Source organism: Erythrolamprus reginae, chromosome 5 (genome assembly GCF_031021105.1).
Source record: "Erythrolamprus reginae isolate rEryReg1 chromosome 5, rEryReg1.hap1, whole genome shotgun sequence".
NCBI classification, from domain to species: Eukaryota; Metazoa; Chordata; class Lepidosauria; order Squamata; family Dipsadidae; genus Erythrolamprus; species Erythrolamprus reginae.
Genome location: NC_091954.1, coordinates 97,609,608 through 97,628,317, shown reverse-complemented (window position 1 = coordinate 97,628,317; position 18,710 = coordinate 97,609,608). Strand labels below are relative to the sequence as shown.

The 18,710-nt window shown below is 39.6% G+C and overlaps 1 protein-coding gene across 3 annotated transcripts in view; it reads left to right on the top strand.

Annotated features, from left to right (window-relative positions):
- The window catches only part of BCHE (butyrylcholinesterase), a 140,112-nt gene extending 123,733 nt beyond the window's left edge, over nucleotides 1-16,379 (top strand). For 2 of the 3 annotated variants that reach the window (XM_070753565.1, XM_070753564.1), the window contains exons 3-4: nucleotides 2,529-2,695; nucleotides 9,700-10,127. In XM_070753565.1, coding sequence (XP_070609666.1) covers nucleotides 2,529-2,695; nucleotides 9,700-9,824 — 292 coding nt within the window. In that variant the 3' untranslated portion in view covers nucleotides 9,825-10,127. Of the gene's footprint in view, nucleotides 1-2,528; nucleotides 2,696-9,699; nucleotides 10,128-14,529 lie in introns of those variants that run through there. The other variant, XM_070753567.1, reaches the window with a different exon arrangement.
- The last annotated feature ends 2,331 nt before the right edge of the window (nucleotides 16,380-18,710 follow it).

Here is an 18,710-nt window from a genome sequence, read left to right as displayed (position 1 = left end):
ATAGCAGCCTGTGGGTTTGGCCATTGTGGAGGATTATCTGATCGTTGTGTTTTGTGACTGCTTTACTGACTTTGACCTTTTGTGTGCTGATTTTTCCCCGCTTCGAAACTAAACCAGGGCAAAGTGTGTTTCACTTTGTGAAAGAAGAAGGACTGTGAATTGCCTCATAGCTGCAAGCTAAGTATCACAGAACTGATAAGGGACTTGTATCAATTACCAGTTTGTTTGGAGACGAGTGCTCTTTGCTATACCAAAAGAGGGCTTGGTTTAAGTGAATTTTCATTATAAAGAACATTGTTTTGAATTTTCAAACGTGTGTGTGTGTCTGAAATTGTATCTGTGCATTTTTGGGAGGATTCTACCAGAGAGCTCGACAGAACATAGGTGGAACACAGAACCATATCAGAGGACATATGAGACTTTGCCCTGTGTCAGTCCAGCTTGAATGGATGTACTGGCCACCTGATTTTCAGCCTTCGGAAAGGTTATTTCACTCTTCAGATGCTTTAGGGAAGCTTCCCTGAAGCCCTGGAGGTAAAAAAATTGCCCAACAGACAAACCCAAACTTGGGAAAACACATTTCTGGTTTGCTGTTGTGCTATTTTTTTGCACTCCGGAGGGTTCAGAGAAGTTCATTTTCCAAACTTCCGTTTTGCCCATTGTGCTGTTTTTTGCATGTACCAGACTTTGTGTGTGCAGGGGATAATGCGGTGTGTGTGTGTGCACATGAGGGGAGAGAAAGGGTGTGGGCATGTGCACACATGTTAGCACATCCACACACACTCTTTTGGCACTCAAACAAACGAAAGGTTCATCATCATTTCATTCATTCATTTCATTTTATTGGATTTGTATGCCGCCCCTCTCCGCAGACTTGGGGCGGCTAACAACAGTAATAAAAACAATGTGTGACAATCCAATACTGAAAAACTAAAAGCCCTTATTTTAAAAACCAATCATACATACAACGTACCATACATACATTTTGGAAGCCGAGGGGGAAAGAATATCTTAATTCCCCCAAGCCTGACAACAGAGGTGGGTTTTAAGAAGCTTGCAAAAGGCAAGAAGGGTGGGAGCTATTCTAATCTCTGGGGGGAGTTGGTTGCAGAGGGCAGGGGCCGCCACAGAGAAGGCTCTCCCCCTGGGTCCCACCAAACGACATTGTTTAGTTAACGGGACCCGGAGGAGGCCAACTCTGTGGGACCTAATTGGTCGCTGGGATTCATGCGGCAGAAGGCGGTCCCGGAGATAACCTGGACTAGACATACCCAAATTCTGTAACTTGTTCTTCATAACATTCTTCATGTCAACTTTTCTCTCACAATTCCTATCCACCCAGATTTATTGCATCATTCTACTGTAAATTTCAAAGCATAGTAAGTGATCTTTAATGTATAAACTTTAAAGATTATTTAATAAAATTCCCCTAGAAAATTTTGTTTACAACAATACTTCTGACACATTTTCCCCATATTATCTACTTTCTACAGTACTTTCTACTCTTTAATATCTTCATTAATGACCTAGATTACAGCCCCTTTATGGCCGGCAAAGGCACCACTGGCCAGTCCTTTGATATTTCCAGGCTAGCCCTGCAGGCCAGATCTAAGCAGACCAATGGCCACATCCAGCCTGCGGGCCTTGAGTTTGACACCCCTAATTTAGTGGATTTGCTATTGTTATCCAAGATATTGCTTTTTTATCCCTGACAATTTGGGCTTATCTTCATAACTGATAACTTGATTACTTAATGACACATAATGCATCTTAAGAAGAATCTGATTCATTCCAAATGCATATGGCTATTACTATTAGAGTTAGCAGTAGCACTTAGACTTATGTATCTCTCTATAGTGCTTTACAATGTCAACATATTGCCTCCAATAATCTGAGTCTGCATTTTTCTGACCTCAGAAGGATGGAAAGCTAAGTCAACCTTGAGCTTTGTCAGGATCGAACTCCAGATTGTGGGCAGAGTTAGCTTCTAGTACTGCATCCTAATCACCAGGGAAGCAGGGATGTTGACATTTACATCTGGCACCAAGGATGGGTTCCAACCTATCTCACTGCCAGTTCTCTTCCTCCCGCATTGTGTGGGTGTGCCTTGTGGGCACGCATGAGCTTTGCACATGTGTACATGTGTAGTAATGAAAAAAATGGGGAAAAAGCAGAAAAAATATGGTGATTGCATACACAGTGTGGGACCTCAGCTTCTGCACATGCTCAGAAGAAATAAAAAATAAACAAAAATATTTTTTTAAAAAGATGGCAGCACCCACAGACCAGCACCGACCAATCCAGTTTGGTGACATCATTGTGATGTCATCAGTGGGTCATTAATGGTTTGGGCAAACAAGTGCATACCGGGAGGAACCAACCCTTGTAGCACCTTTTAGAAATATAGAATTATCGCCATGCAAAATTTCTGAGGTTTGGAACGATCAACAGGATTTCTTATATATATACAGCTAATATGTACAGCTAATTTCCAATGAGAATTCTAATGCTTCTCCTTAATCTTACAGAACACCCAATGGAAATCAGATTAATGGGACAAGATGGCCAGTCTTCACAACCACTGAACAAAACTATTTATCCTTAAGCATAAATGCTGCAAAGATTCAAACAAAATTACGTGCTCACACGTGCCGATTCTGGAACATACTTTATCCTAAGTTCCTGGAGATGAAAGGTAATTTTGTTCCTAAATATATTTGTATTTAGTAAATTGGTTAATTCAGGTTCATTTTGCTACTACTTCGTTTTAATTTCAATTTTAAGACTTTGTGGGTAAATAATAATTTTTGTAAAATCAAGTTTATTTAGAGTTTATTCTAAAAAGAAAATATTCACTCAAATAAATCTCCATTATTATTTTTATTTTTATTTATTTTATTATTTGGATTTGTATGCCGCCCCTCTCCGAAGAGTCGGGGCGGCTCACAACAAGTGAAACAAATCATAAATAATCCAATTAATTAAAATATTTAAAGATTTAAAACCCCCATATACTAACAGACACACACACAAGCATACCATGTATAAATTAAATGTGCCCAGGGGGAGATGTTTCAATTCCCCCATGCCTGACGGCAAAGGTGGGTTTTAAGGAGTTTACGGAAGGCAGGAAGAGTAGGGGCAGTTCTAATCTCTGGGGGGAGTTGGTTCCAGAGAGCCGGTGCCGCCACAGAGAAGGCTCTTACCCTGGGGCCCGCCAACCGACATTGTTTAGTTGACGGGACCCAGAGAAGGCCCACTCTGTGGGACCTAATCTGTCGCTGGGATTTGTGCGGCATTAATTTTAGATAGGCTCCCCCAACTCTACCTCCCCGAACTATTCATATTTTTTATGCTTGATTTTTTTTTACATGCAATGAGGAAAATCTTTTAACAGTATAATTTGTACAGTGCTTCCACTAAAATATAGCAACTCAATGTTGGTCAAACTTAGTAACTTCAACATAGGTGAAGACCAACATCCAGAATCCGTCAGCCTAGCGTACTTCAGTTCTAACACTCTGGGAGTTGGAGTCCAAACATCTTAAAGTTACTAAACTTGAGAAATGCTCAGTAGTTAATGTAAATAATATTTGGTCAACAATTTCTGGATGGCTGAATACTTCTTATCACATCTTTACATTGAAAAATGAAAGAAGGTTGGTTTCCTAGAAACTAATGCCATGGAGGTGATTACCAGAATCAAGGTCCCATATTTATTTGTTTATATTTATTTATTTATATTTATTTATAAAAATTGTGGGCTGCCCATAGGTTAACTATGGGCAGCTTACAGTTACATTTAGAAACATAGAAACATAGAAGATTGATGGCAGAAAAAGACCTCGTGGTCCATCTAGTCTGCCACTATCCTGTATTTTATCTTAGGATGGATATATGTTTATCCCAGGCATGTTTAAATTCAGTTACTGTGGATTTAGCAACCACATCTGCTGGAAGTTTGTTCCAAGCATCTACTGCTCTTTCAGTAAAATAAGTTAAAACATAAACAGTTAAAATCAGACACTACAGCCAAGGACACATGGAGAGAGCAGGAGTGAGTTTGGAGATGTGGGATCTCAATCATTGTTACTCATTATTAGTCAATCAGTTACCTCCATTGTACTGTTCCTCCACTAGGTCCCAAAGCTGACTAGCAAAGCCACGTCTTACAAAAAGATAGGAGGGTTGAAGATAAGCTCACATTAGGAGGAAAGATGTTCCAGAGGGCAGGAGCAAGAGCAGAGAAAGCCTTTCTCAGAACTGCAGAAAAAACAATTACTGCCAACCTGCCTTCCATCGAAAATCCTGTACACTGCATGAGTCAAAAAGAAGTCTGTGAAAATATTTACTGACCCCTTGCATACTGAATATAAATTGTTTCAACTCCTACCACAAAACAACACTATAGATCACTGCACGCTGAGACAACTAGACACAAGAACAATATTTTCCTGAATGCCATCACTCTGCTAAACAAATAATTCCCCCACCGCTCTCAAACTATTCACTACGGCTGCATTACTATTGCTATTTGTCTTGTCATCGTTCCTATCACTCATCTCCTTCCACTTATGACTGTATGACTGTGACCTGTTGCTTGTATCCTTACGATTTATATTATATTAATATTTATATTGATTGTTTCCTGATTCCTTATTTGAACCCTATGATAATCATTAAGTGTTGTACCACATGTTTCTTGACAAATGTATCTTTTTAAATGTACATTGAGCATATGCACCAGAGACAAATTCTTTGTGTGTCCAATCATACTTTTTTTAATTATTTATTTATTTAGTCCAATTCATAATACACATTGAAGAGAATAGATATTTAGTAATATAACTAAAGAAACTAATAGAAGAAAAGATATAAAAGTATAGGTGAACAAATTTGAAAGGAAGAAAAGATAAATGAGATAAGGAGAGACAATTGGACAGGGGACGGAAGGCACACTGGTGCACTTATGCAAGCCCCTTATTGACCTCTAAGGAACCTGGAGAGGTCAATCGTGGATAGTCTAAGGGAAAAATGTTGGGGGTTAGGGTACTGAGTCAGGTAATGAGTTCCATGCTTCGACAACTCGGTTGCTGAAGTCATACTTGGCCAATAAAGAATTCTATTCTATTCTATTCTATTCTTTATTTGATTCTACTTCTATGCCAACCTATCCCATAGGACTCAGGGCAGCTTTCAACAATATAAAAATACAATACAATGGTGAAAAGAAGTCAAATATTAAATACTAAAACAATAAAAAACCCATTATAAAACTCACAAAGCAGTCCAATCAAAACAAACATTCATACCAATTAATTTGGCCATGACAGATATAAGTATTCATGGGCCCCAGCAGGCCTGCTGGCAAAACCAGGTCTTCACAGCCTTTTGGAAGGCCAGTAGAGTGAGAGCAGTATGGACATTTGGGGAAGTTGGTTCCCTAGAGACGGGGCAGTCACAGAGAAGGCCTCCAGAATGGGACTTTTCACCTCATCCTATTGGCCATGCCTGTTTGGTCTCCGGGCTTTAGCCTCCAACTATTGGGTGCTGTCTTTTCTCCTTCACTGAAAAGGAGAACAGCCCCTCCCATCACAGCCATGTAGTCACAGGACTTTCTCCAAATGGGCACAAAGCCCCATTCACCCCAGGCTTTTGGGCACATGGGATACTTTGCTGCCAGCCAATCAGAGAAGCAAGCAATGACTTCCCTTCCTCTCCCACCCCTCATCAAGTTTGAATAGAGTTCCATCCCCCTTCTGTCCCTCTCTGTTTGCATCAATTGCTCTCTATGAGAGTTTGCAGAAGCAACGCCTTCCCTTCCATTCCCTCCCCCTTCTTCATCAAGTTTGAAGCAGACCCTGAATTACTTGGGTCAGGTCCATGGTTGCTATGGAAGCCATGAACTCCTGCACTGCATCTGAGGTTTTGTTGAGCAAAGGCAGATTGACAGATACTTATATCTGTCATGACCACAAGCCTGGGGAACTCCACCACCAGCCCTGCTACCACCTTGAGCAGTGCAGACAGGGCTGTTGCAACATAGATGGGAGGCAGGTATGTTAACAGCAAGCCCACATCAACCCCTGAGTCCAGTTCCAAGAGGAGAGACTCACACCTGATAACCTTGGAAGGAAAGACTCTAAGAGGGCTAAGAGCTCCCTGAACGATGATTGCCACTCCCCTTCCCTGGTGTCATGGCTGATGCAAGACCAGAAACCCGTTTGGGCATATTTCCAAGAGAGGGACAACTCCCTCGGGTCCCAGCCAGGTTTCGGTCAAATAAGCCAAGTCAGCCCCATCCTCCAAGAGTAGATCTTGGACCAAGGGGGGGGGGGGTTGTTGACAACTGACTTGGCATTGAGGAGCAGCAGCCTGAGATCAAGGCCCTGACTTTGTCTGACACCAGCTATACCGGATGAATCTGAGGGGCCAGAATGAGGAATCACTTTCAAGCAGTGAGTCCTCATTCCCCAAGACCAGCCTACCCTTTGGCTTCCACCATACCTGCCTCTCCCAATAAGGACCGTGATGCCCCAGCTTTCCACCATACCCAAAGTGTCTCTCCCACCTCCACTGTCCTCCCCATTTCCCGGCAGGCCTGACAAACCACGCAAACCAATCCGGGGTTTACAGTCGGGCCCCCACCCACTGCTGTTAACACATTCAGCAGAGGGGCACCGGCCTTCACCCCTACTGAATGTGCTAATATTCTATTCTATTCTATTCTATTCTATTCTATTCTATTCTATTCTGTTCTGTTCTACCCTACCCTACCCTACCCTATCCTACTCTACTCCATTCCATGCCATTCCATTCTCCTGGACCAACAACATGTCTTCTTTGTCAGCACAAGTAGTACAGACCAATCCCAATGGGGTGAAATGGTCACTCAAGTACCCTGGACCCATGCCTGATCCCATAGGCTGACCATTATATCACTTAGTTTCTATGGGTACTTTTTCATAACACAAAATTATAAAAATATAACTCTTTTAGAAGGCAGGCTTTTCCCCCCTGTAGACTAATGAATTCAAGCTGAAACTTATAATTCCATGACATCACTTAAGATCCCTAAATACAGGGAATATCAAGAGAAATAGTTAGGCTGAAAGAATGGACTGTATTTCATATAGAAATTACAGCTTTAAGGCTGCAGAGCTATGATATAGTTGTACGAAAAAAAGCAAAGCAAGCAACTATGCTCATGTAAAGATTATAACGGTAATATAAAAATAGCAACAGCACAAAAGAGAATAAGATGATGGAATGGATTTAGTTATAATTAGACACGCCGAAAAGAATGGGGATCCATGTTAGTTAAGGTTTCTTAAGTTCCAGTGATTTTATTTGGTCTACCTTTAGTATAATTAGATCTAAATTTGACCCATTATTTCTAAAATCACATTTGTACAAGCCCTGTGCAAAGCTTCAAATCCCTTTAAAGCTGCTTCGCAAAGCAATATAGTTTAATAAAATTGTATGAACCAATGACTGAGATATAATACTAAAAATAGTTCAAGGGCACCTTGAAGAGTGGTAGACATGTACATGGCTAATTTAGTAGAAATTTCATTTATCCTATTTATTTCTTTTTTAAAAAAAAATCTCACTGGAAAGTGACAGCTCATGTTCAGACCCTTTATTCTGTCAAGAACATGATAACACCTTAGTACTATTTGTTTCAAATTGTAGCTTGTATAAAATATCCCTTGTTAAAGTTCCATTAAAATTGGAGATTTGTTCTTGCATTATTTAATTACCACGTTGCCCAAGGTATGTTTGAATGTCCTACTAAATTGGAAGGATTTATTCTTTCAATAAATTCCAAGAAAAACTACATGACACCAGTCCTTCAAGTTGATTTTTTCCCCCAACAATGATGCTATTATTAATGTCAGTAGAGTAGAGTAGGATACGGTAGAGTAGGGTAGGTTAGGGATAGGCAGGACAGGGCAGGATAGAATAGTTTACAGGCCAAATTGTGATCGGAGACACACAAGGAATTTGTCACCGGTACATAATCTCTCAACGTACATACAAACAATAAATTAATATAATCATAACATGTTAATAGGAAAAGGTAGTAGAAAAGATAGAAACATAGAAACATAGAAGTCTGATGGCAGAAAAAGACCTCATGGTCCATCTAGTCTGCCCTTATACTATTTTCTGTATTTTATCTTAGGATGGACATATGTTTATCCCAGGCATGTTTAAATTCAGTTACTGTGGATTTATCTACCATGTCTGCTGGAAGTTTGTTGCAAGGATCTACTACTCTTTCAGTAAAATAATATTTTCTCATGTTGCTTTTGATCTTTCCCCCAACTAACTTCAGATTGTGTCCCCTTGTTCTTGTGTTCACTTTCCTATTAAAAACACTTCCCTCCTGGACTTTATTTAACCCTTTAACATATTTAAATGTTTCAATCATGTCCCCCCTTTTCCTTCTGTCCTCCAGACTATACAGATTGAGTTCATGAAGTCTTTCCTGATACGTTTTATGCTTAAGACCTTCCACCATTCTTGTAGCCCGTCTTTGGACCCATTCAATCTTGTCAATATATTTTTGTAGGTGAGGTCTCCAGAACTGAACACAGTATTCCAAATGTGGTCTCACCAGCACTCTATACAGCGGGATCATAATCTCCCTCTTCCTGCTTGTTATACCTCTAGCTATGCAGCCAAGCATCCTACTTGCTTTCCCTACCGCCTGACTGCACTGTTCACCCATTTTGAAGGATAACAGTAATACAGCTATAGTATATGGATAAATATCTTTAGACATAGAACAGTGGTGATTAGGTGTTCAGCAGATGATGGAATGAGAGGAGGAAATGGACCGCCTCTGTGTCTAATGTTTGCAAAGCCCTATAGTGACATCCTAAGGAGATGAACTGAAATAGTTTGTGTCCAAGATGCAAGGATATGATATGTCCAAAGGAAGAATAAGATGTAAACAAATGAAAATATTATGTAAAATATAAAGCCATTTCACAAAGGACATGTTATACCCTTATGTCATACAATTAAATAAACATTCCTCTTGTATGATGATGTCAGTGAATTTGTGAATAGATCTACTTACCTTGAAAAATAATTGGATAATTTCTCCTTCCTTGTTATTAACATATCTATCAATTTAGTAGATTAAAAATTAAAAAGAAAAGCAGTATGTGTGGAGCTCTAGTCATTTCTTAGTGTCTCCTGCCTAATTTTGAACAGCTGGCTATATAAATCTTTCTTATTTTGCTGATCTATTGTAATACCCAAAATCATGTTGCTATATTTTAAGTACTCTTCTCCATTGGTAATATGGATAATTGATTATGTCAAGAAAATAAATGTATGAAAATTTATTGTATCCCTTAACTGGAAGTCTGCATCTGGACCCCAGCCATCAAACAGTAAATTTTAAGCTCCTTGTTAAATGTCATTTGTGGGTGTGAAAGTTGAAAATGCAAATGATGTGACATATTGGGCCAGAAGAATAATTCTTCATTTTAACTGATTATGTTATAATCCAGAGTTAAAACTTTGCCCTTTGGATTTGCAATAAATCAGGTGACAAGAAGGAGGGCAAAATGGTGTGTGGTGTATTTAGGGGAAAATGGCACTGGTAATCAGGATTATTTTTCAATTAATGTACAAAGAGATTTAAATTTAGATTAATGCCACCCATTTCATGTTTTACAGAAAATATTGATGAAGCAGAACGAGAGTGGAAAGCTGGATTCCTTCGCTGGAACAATTACATGATGGACTGGAAAAATCAATTTAATGATTACACTAGTAAGAGGCAAAGCTGCACAGGTCTCTAATTAAAAGTTTCAGCCTTTCTGGAATGCTTGTACTGTCAAAGATCAAGGCAAACATGGAGATAGTTAATGTAGCATATCTGGCAATAAGGCATATTAGGCAGGCTCAGTGACCCATTACAAATATACCATTCTTCCAGGCCCATTTCTATTTATATCAATAACTGTTATGAAAGCACTTCCACCCTTTGAAGCATCAGGAAATGCAAAATAGGCTTAAAGCAATTAAAGTCAGAGGATGATTGATGTTGATATAATGGCTCCAGTCCAATAGTAAATTATATACTCTTTTTTTTAAAAAAAAAATCAAGCTGGTGCTAGATATGAGTAGTGGTATTGTTACATATTGAATATGCAACTCATTTAAGGAGAAACTTTAAAGGCTAAATATTCTTTGGCCATTTGGCAAATGGAATTGTTTTTAATAGGAAAGTGAACACAAGAACAAGGGGATACAATCTCAGGTTAGTTAGGGGAAAGATCAAAAGCAAAATGAGAAAATATTATTTTACTGAAAGAGTAGTAGATCCTTGGAACAAACTTCCAGCAGATGTGGTTGGTGAATCCACAGTAACTGAATTTAAACATGCCTGGGATAAACATAGATCCATCCTAAGATAAAATACAGAAAATAGTATAAGGGCAGACTAGATGGATCATGAGGTCTTTTTCTGCCATCAGTCTTCTATGTTTCAACGTTTCTATGAATTGTGTACCTTCCAGGAATGTACATACCAGCCCATTCTACTGCTATACCTACATTGATCATAAATATCTGAAAACAGGCTTTGACTCCAGACCTCCAGAAGATATCGTGACAGCTGTCAGCCTGAATAGCTTCAAGGCAGGATTAGACAAATTCATGGATGCCAAATGTATTGGTGATTATTGAAATGAATGTCCATGTGCTGCCTCTATGTTGGTTGATGCAGGCAGGGTTCCCTTGGGTACCATTTGTTGGGGGTCAAGGGAAAGGGAGGGTTTTTCCTTCTCTTTCTGCTCAAGATCCCCATGTACAATTGGTAGGCCACTGTGTGACACAGAATGCTGGACTCAATGGGCTTTGGCTTGATTCAGCATGGCTCTTCTTATGTTCTTATAATGTGGTAAGAATAAGGTCAAGACACAGGCCTCAGAGTATGGTGAGCACTGAAATCAAATACAATCTCTTTACAAACTTTTGCTTCTACCCAGAAAGATAAGTAGAGGAAGGAGAACACGATCAATTGCTCCAACATAGCCAACCTTTCCAAATACCTGCCAAAAAAGACACACACACAGAGAGAGAGAGAGAGAGAGAAAGAGAGAGAGAGAGAGAGAGTTTCATTTGACAGTTTCCACAAACTTTGCATTTGCCCAAGATATCTGTCACTAATGGAAGCTGACATCTGAAACATATAAAAAACTATCAGGTTCCACCATATCCTTAGACTTTAGGTCTAAATTTAAATGTGTAGCTGAATGCACACTTCACTTATGTTGCAATATGATTATGCAACTTTAATTAACCAAATTAAATGTTAATTAAATGTTCACACATTTTCAATGCAATGACAATCACAAATTGCTTTTTTCTTTAGAAAACCACAGAAATAGAAATAGAGCAAACCCAAATGGCTTCAGTTCCAACACAGTGTCACAGCATTTTGATCTTGCTTCAATATTAGTACATTACAAAGGTATCTCTACTTAAGAATGCCTCCACTTAAGAAATTTTCTAGATAAGAATCAGGTGTTCAAAAAAAATGTGCCTCTTCTTAAGAACAATTTTCTACTTAAGAGCACGATCCTGGAAAAAATTCGCAGGAAATTTGAGAGAGGCACAAAGAACTGGCCAGTTTCCTGCCATTCCCCCTTTAATCTGGGCCATCTTGGGCTATCCTGGGCTGCCAGAGGAGCCTTTTGGTGGTGCTTAAGGAGGCTTTGGCAGTCCAGAGCAAACGGAGCATTTTTCTTTCTCTGGGCACTTGGAGAGGGAATAAACCACTTTGCTGTGGTGACTACCTCGCGCTGCCTCCATCACACCCGGCATGAGGTTGCCTCCCGGAGAGTCTGGGCATGAAAAGGCAAAATGGGGCACTTCGCCCCAGCTGGATCAACTCGGCTTTAGACAAATCGATGAGTCACCACAGTGAAGGAAAGGCGCTGGCTGCAAAGTGAGTGAGAGAGAGGAGAGGGGAACCCTTCAGCATGGGAAGGAAGAGGAAGCAGATAGCAGCAGCAGCAGTCACCTTTCTGTCAAAGGAGAGGGAGGTTCCCCCCCTCTTACCCATTTGGGCTTCACTCTCTGGCACAGTTTATGGGAGGCAGCCTCGCACTGGGTGTATGGGAGGTGCGTGCTCCTCCTTGCCACCTCAGAGTCCCTCTTTTTTTCCTAAGCCTTAAAGTTTTGGATTTTTTTAAAAATTCACCTCACCTCACCTTCTTCCTTCGGCAGTGACTGTCCTCCTCCTCTTCTTCCTCCTCCTCCTCCCACCCAAATTCTGAGCTTTTATTTCTTTCCTAATGGTTTTGCATGCATTATTTGCTTTTACATTGATTCCTATGGGAAAAATTGCTTCTTCTTACAAACTTTTCTACTTAAGAACCTGGTCACAGAACAAATTAAGTTCTTAAGTAGAGCTACCACGGTATTATGAGGGAGAAATATATTTCTTCCTTTTTCTTCCATTCCAGAACTTTTGTCCTCCATGGTGACAATATTCTCAGAAGATGTGGTACTTGCAAATGTTTACTCACTCAAAGATTCAATACACTTGGTTGTTGAATATATTTCTTAATACAGGTACAACTAATTAGCATTATAACATTTCTTATCAACATTATTTTCCTGACGAAATTAAGCAGATTACTAATCTAAAATTCTAAACCAGCTGTCTTTTACCATCTTGATTCCAAAATACTTTCCAACATGAAAAAGGTGGCAAGAGGAATTGTAGCAAGAAATAACAAACAGGAGAGTAACCTGCAGAATTAAGAAACTCTCTCACACAACATACAGTATCAACACATCATCACATACACCTAGATCATGGTTGTCAAACTCATATCATCACATCATCATCACATGACACATCATGACTTTTCCCCCCTTCGCTAAACTGGGAGCGAGTGTAGCCAGCGCATGACACATCTGGGCCGCAAGTTTGACACCCCTGACCTAGATCTTCTTTTCTACTAAACTGTTCTGACTTTTTAATCAGTCTTGTCATGATATCTTATTAAAATTTAGAAAGGGATTTGTGGGGTCCAGTTGTTTTGGGACAAGTCCTCAGCCTGGAAATTTAGGTCCTGATATAAGGTTTGTTTGTTTGTTTTTAAATTTATCAGCCCATATTTCATCCCTTCCATCATATATCAAACCTTTGGTATCCTGACATGATGTTGCACTTTATCACTTTTTATTGATAAAACCATGCTTCCAAATGGACTGTGTCTCTCAAAGATTGTTACAATGAACCAGTGGTAGGCTACTATCCGGAACGCTAAATTGTGCTCACCATCACAGCTGGTAAGTGCTTGTGGGGTGAGCGCAATTTTGCTTCTGCACCTGTGGAGGTAGCAAAATTGCTCACAGAGCCACAGATGCGCCCATGTTTCAGTGAGGATTTTTTTGCTTCCGCGCATGCCAAAACACGGGCGCACCTGTGGCTCCGTGCACAATTTTGCAAAGCATGCTTAAGTGTTCACAAACTCATGCTAGCCCCGCAAGCACTTACGAGCCGTGGCGGCGAGCGCAATTTAGCGTTCCAGCTAGTAGCTCACCGCTGCACTAAATTATTTTCACGGTCACTGGAAAAGATGAATGGTGAACGTATTTGTAAAGATGTGATGTTCCATTCCAGCATGGATTTTCTCCACTTCAGGCAACCTTTGACTTCTGAATTTACATGCTTCCCATAAGTTGTTACTAGGAAATGATGCTAGGAAGTATCACCAACTTTTCCTTTTACAAGACAAAGAGCTTATACATCAAAGGGAATTTAAGATTTGCTAAGTATCTTGTTTCAGTGAAAGAGAAACATTCCAAGGATCAAAATCTCATTCACAAATTACACTAGTTTTCCCTATAGGAGTCAGAGAAGAACAGAATGGCTTTCTTGAGCGGGATCAAGTGGCATACTACAACTTGAAACATTTTTCTCCCTGTAATCCCATTCCTCCTGGGCATGTGATGGAAATGTTTATCTGTAGTTCTCATTTGCAGAATGCTTTGCAATTCTCAATTTATTTGTTCTTGTAACATCCCTGCATAGCAGCAGTTCCGCATTGTTCCTAGGGTACAATTTATCAACAGCAGAGTCTCGTAGAGGTTTGCTCACAGATTTATTCCTCTGAGTACAGTGAGACTTATTCCCAAACACATTAATAGGACATGCGACAAATAAACTTTAGAACTGGCTTCTCCTCGGGACTTTTAAATTGCCTCTTGCTCTATGGGTATATGAATTGTGCTGTGTAAAAGGAATTAAGAGTTTTTGCTGTGTAGAAGGAATTAAGAGTTTTGGTTGCTGAAAGAGAAGCTCACTTAGAAAACCCCACACATACTGTTATACATACATACATGCATGCATACATGCATATTGTTCTGTCTGGGTCCCCCCAGATGCCAACACCAACCAAAAAGAGTAGCCAGACACACTGGTAAAAAGCAAAGGCAGTTTATATACTGGAAAGCAAACACAGGTAACAAAAACTGTTCTTACAGACAGGAACACGATGAAGCTTCAATAAAACAGGATTCTTGCTGGCAAAAACAACACTGGAGATAATAAAACCCACGCCTTCCCCAAGTCTTTCAGCCTTCTAGGCCACAAGCCAAGATCAGAGACGCCAAGAATCGAAGCAAGGTCACAGGACTCCCAGTTGATAACTCTCCACAAGACTGTAAGAGCAGGCCTGCCTTTTCAACCCTGCTGAGGAGAACCACACCCAAACCCAGCTGTTGCCAATTCAGGGATGGAAATATCTTTCTAATTGGCCCCTTCTTTGAGCTGCTCGTCGCTGCCTCATGTCTATTATAGCCTGTGCGTCTTCATCCAATGAATCCAGGCTACTAGCTGGGGAGAGCCCCCCCCCCCGGGGTTCTCAGGCTGCTCTCCCTCCTCCTCTTCCGGACGCTCCTCTCCCCCATCTGCCTGGTCCTCCCCCTCCTGTTCACTGTCCTCCTCCTCTGGGCATGGAGCCGGCATAGATCCAGCCGGTCCCTGAGGAGCCTCAGGCTGAATCACAACACATATAAAACAGTATATGCAGTAAAATATTTAATTTGAAAATCTAGTGCAAAGATAATCTAATTGAATTCTCCCTTTAAATCAAATTGTCGATTCTAATTTTTGAATCAGTTTGACATGCGAAATTGAATTGGATGCTTCTGAACCAATTCAGTGGTTCAAAGCATGCTTAAGTGTTCACAAACTCATGAATTGGATTCATGACCTATATCAAATAGTTACGATTAGATAATTCACATCTAATCAAGGGTGACTACAAATTTATTTTTCAAACACAAACTTGGTGATTTCATGGAGCTGTCCAAGAAGCTTTTTTGACAATAGAATAAAAATCGCTTGTTTTTGTCTTCTCCCAGGTTACTTTTCAGCTTCCCTGTTTAGCTTATGGTGCTGATTATACAGTACTTTAAGGTCTCTGATCCAAATACTCACCTGGCTCAATCCGATCTAGCTTCTAATCATAGTCAAGATCAGCCAGGTGCTGCCATCTGCCGATAACTTGCTTGTTGTTGGATTTTTTGGGTCTTTGCTGGCTTTTAGCCAATTTATCATGAGAATAATTTAGATAATTACACTTAGTTTTCGACTTACAACCGTTCCTTTAGCAACAATTCAAAATTACAATGACACTTTAAAAAGTGATTTATGACCATTGGATGGTCATATGATCAAAAAGATGCTTGGCAACTGACTCATGAGGGTTGCAGTGTCCCAAGATCATGTGATCTCCTTTTGAGATCTTCTGACAAGCAAAGTCAATGGGGAAACAAGACTTACTTAACGAGTGAACCTTAACAGCCATGTTATTAACTTAGCAATTGCAGTGATCCGCTTAACAAATGTGGCAACCAAGATTGTAAAATGGAACAAAACTCACTTAAACATTTTTTTCCCCCACTTAGCAACACAAATGTTGGGCTCAATTCTGTTCGTAAGTCGAGAACTACCAGGATATTGTGGCTTCTAGGCTATTGACAAGTGATTTTAATCAGAGTGAATACAATTATTTTTTTATATTTTGCAAGTTAAAGCTCTGATGATAAAGGATAGATTATATAGATATACAATTAATCAATGCAACAAGCTATATGTCAGCATTCCATTGATTGTAAATATTTATACAACTATTGCAAGAAACTATTTACACTGTATGATTTAAAACAGAAAGAATGTTGTAGTGCACTGATAATATTTTATAGATGGTTTCTTTTGCACTGGCTTATTCTCTAAAGGTTATAATTTGTCCCTCATCTCTAACACTCTTTTTTTTCTTATTCTCAATTATTAATTCTATTAATGGTAATAAAAGATATTTTTAATCATGCTCAGATGGTGATCTTTATTTCAAGCAGATTCTTGACTTAAGTTCTGATGAGTCCTCAACATGTCTATTTCTTTACACGGTCTATAGACAGCTTGGAAGAGGTGGTGATGGTCATAGATATACATTTTTATTTTACTGAAAGGGTCATAGGCCATGAAGCTGTGATATTATAATGTCATGCTTATCCAACAATGTCAGCTCATATCCATCATAATTTTGTTTAGTGTGGTGTGTTAAGTCTATTTTCTGCAATCAAGGTTGGAGCAGTTTGTTTGTTTGTTTGTTTGTTTGTTTGTTCCTACAGAGCATGTGTCATTTCTGACTGTATATTTAGAGATGACTTTTAAGTCTTATTGTTTACTCATCTAATTAGACTTCTTTTCTGTATTCAGGATTAAAACATGAGTTTTATTGCCACCCTTCAATCCCTAAGTATTTTTACAATGTTTTTGATGGGCAGATTCCTCAGTTAGATAACTTAAACACTCTATGGCAGTGATGGCAAACCTATGGCACAGGTGCCACAGGTGGCACAAGGAACCATATCTGCTGGCACACAAGTTGTTGCCCTAGCTCAGCTCCAATATGCATGTGTGTGCTGGACAACTGATTTGTAGCTCACACAGAAGCTCTGGAAGGGAATTTTTGGCTTCCAGAGAGCCTCCAGTGGGATGGGAAAGGGCGTTTTTACCCTCCCCCAGCTCCAGGGATGCCTTTGGAGAGCTGGGAGGGTGAAACAGAAGCTTACTGGGCCCAATGGAAGTTGCAAAACAGGCTGTTTCCTGCCTCCAGAGGGCTTCCGGGAGGCGAGAGAAGCTGTTTTCACCCTCACCAGGGATTGAATTATGCGTGTGGGCACTTGCGCATGTGCGATATTGCAGGCCCATGCTCTTTCAGCACCCGAGGAGTACAAGGTTTGCCATCACTGCCCTATGTTCTTTTATTTCACTCTTCCCCTCAAACTAAAACAGATTTTTTAAAAATCTTTTAAGCAAGGTGCTGTACAAAGGATGTGTTAAAAACAAATATCGCAAAAGTATTCACTATAGATACAGAAAAACAAATCATCACAATAAAATTCAGTGTGAACTTACTCAACTGAAATATTGATGTGTAATCAGTCTAGGTAGAAGTATAAGTCTAGTATTGGGAAATGGTGTTCTTGAAAAGAAAGAAAATCTTGTTTATTTGCAGCATAATTCTGTTTGGTTTATCCTTACATAGAAAGGTACAAAGTCTTACCTTTAAATAGTTGATAGGAAAACAATGGAAGTTGCAAAACAGGCTGTTTCCTGCCTCCAAGGGCTTCCGGGAGGCAAGGGAAGCTGCTTTCACCCTGCCCAGGGATTGAATTATGATGTTGCAGGCCCATGCTCTTTCAGCACCTGAGGAGTACAAGGTTTGCCATCACTGCCCTATGTTCTTTTATTTCACTCTTCCCCTCAAACTAAAACAGATTTTTAAAAAATCTTTTAAGCAAGGTGCTGTACAAAGGATGTGTTAAAAACAAATATCACAAAAGTATTCACTACAGATACAGAAAAACAAGGTAAAGGAAAGAAAAAATAAGTAATGGTCAAATAAAATTATTTTAAAAGATAGACACTATAGTTTGCCATGGTAGTTTAATAAGGATATACAGTATAATATTAAAAAGATGCTGAGACTTTGTGAGGAGTGTGGAGAAAAGCGACAAAGATGATTGGGGGGGGAGGCTAAAATATAGAATAGTTGCAGATAGTGAGATTGTCTAGTTTAATGAAAAGAAGGACTTGGGGTAACATATAGCAATTTTCCAAGTTTTGTGGTACTGGTATTTTCCAAAGCATTAGAAGGCAAGACAAGAAGCAATGGCTTCTGCATTGGAAACAAAAAGAAGCAACCTAGAACCGAGGAGAAATTTTGCTGAACAGTAATGACAATCAACCAGTGGAACAGCTTGCCTTCAGAAGTTGTGGGAGCTCCATCAATAGAGGCTTTTAAGAAGAGACTAGACAGTCATTTATATGGAATGGAAAGGGGCTCCTGTTTGGGGTATGTGTGTTGGACTAGAAACTTCAAAGGTCCCTTCGATTCTGTTATTCTGTTAAAATTCTCTATTTGGGGCATTAGTTTTTTGCAAGTGAAAAGTCTTATGGATTGTTCCCAGGCTGTAATAAGAATGACATCATACTGCCTTATCATTTGGGAGGTATGAATTTTTTTGGCTAGGCTTTTAATGGATAATTCATATTAGCATTAACTTTAGCATTAAGTTTAATGTATACCTTTAACTTCTTTGTTGTTCTTTAAAAATGCATGAGCCATCAGTGGCACTAGAATAAAAAAATG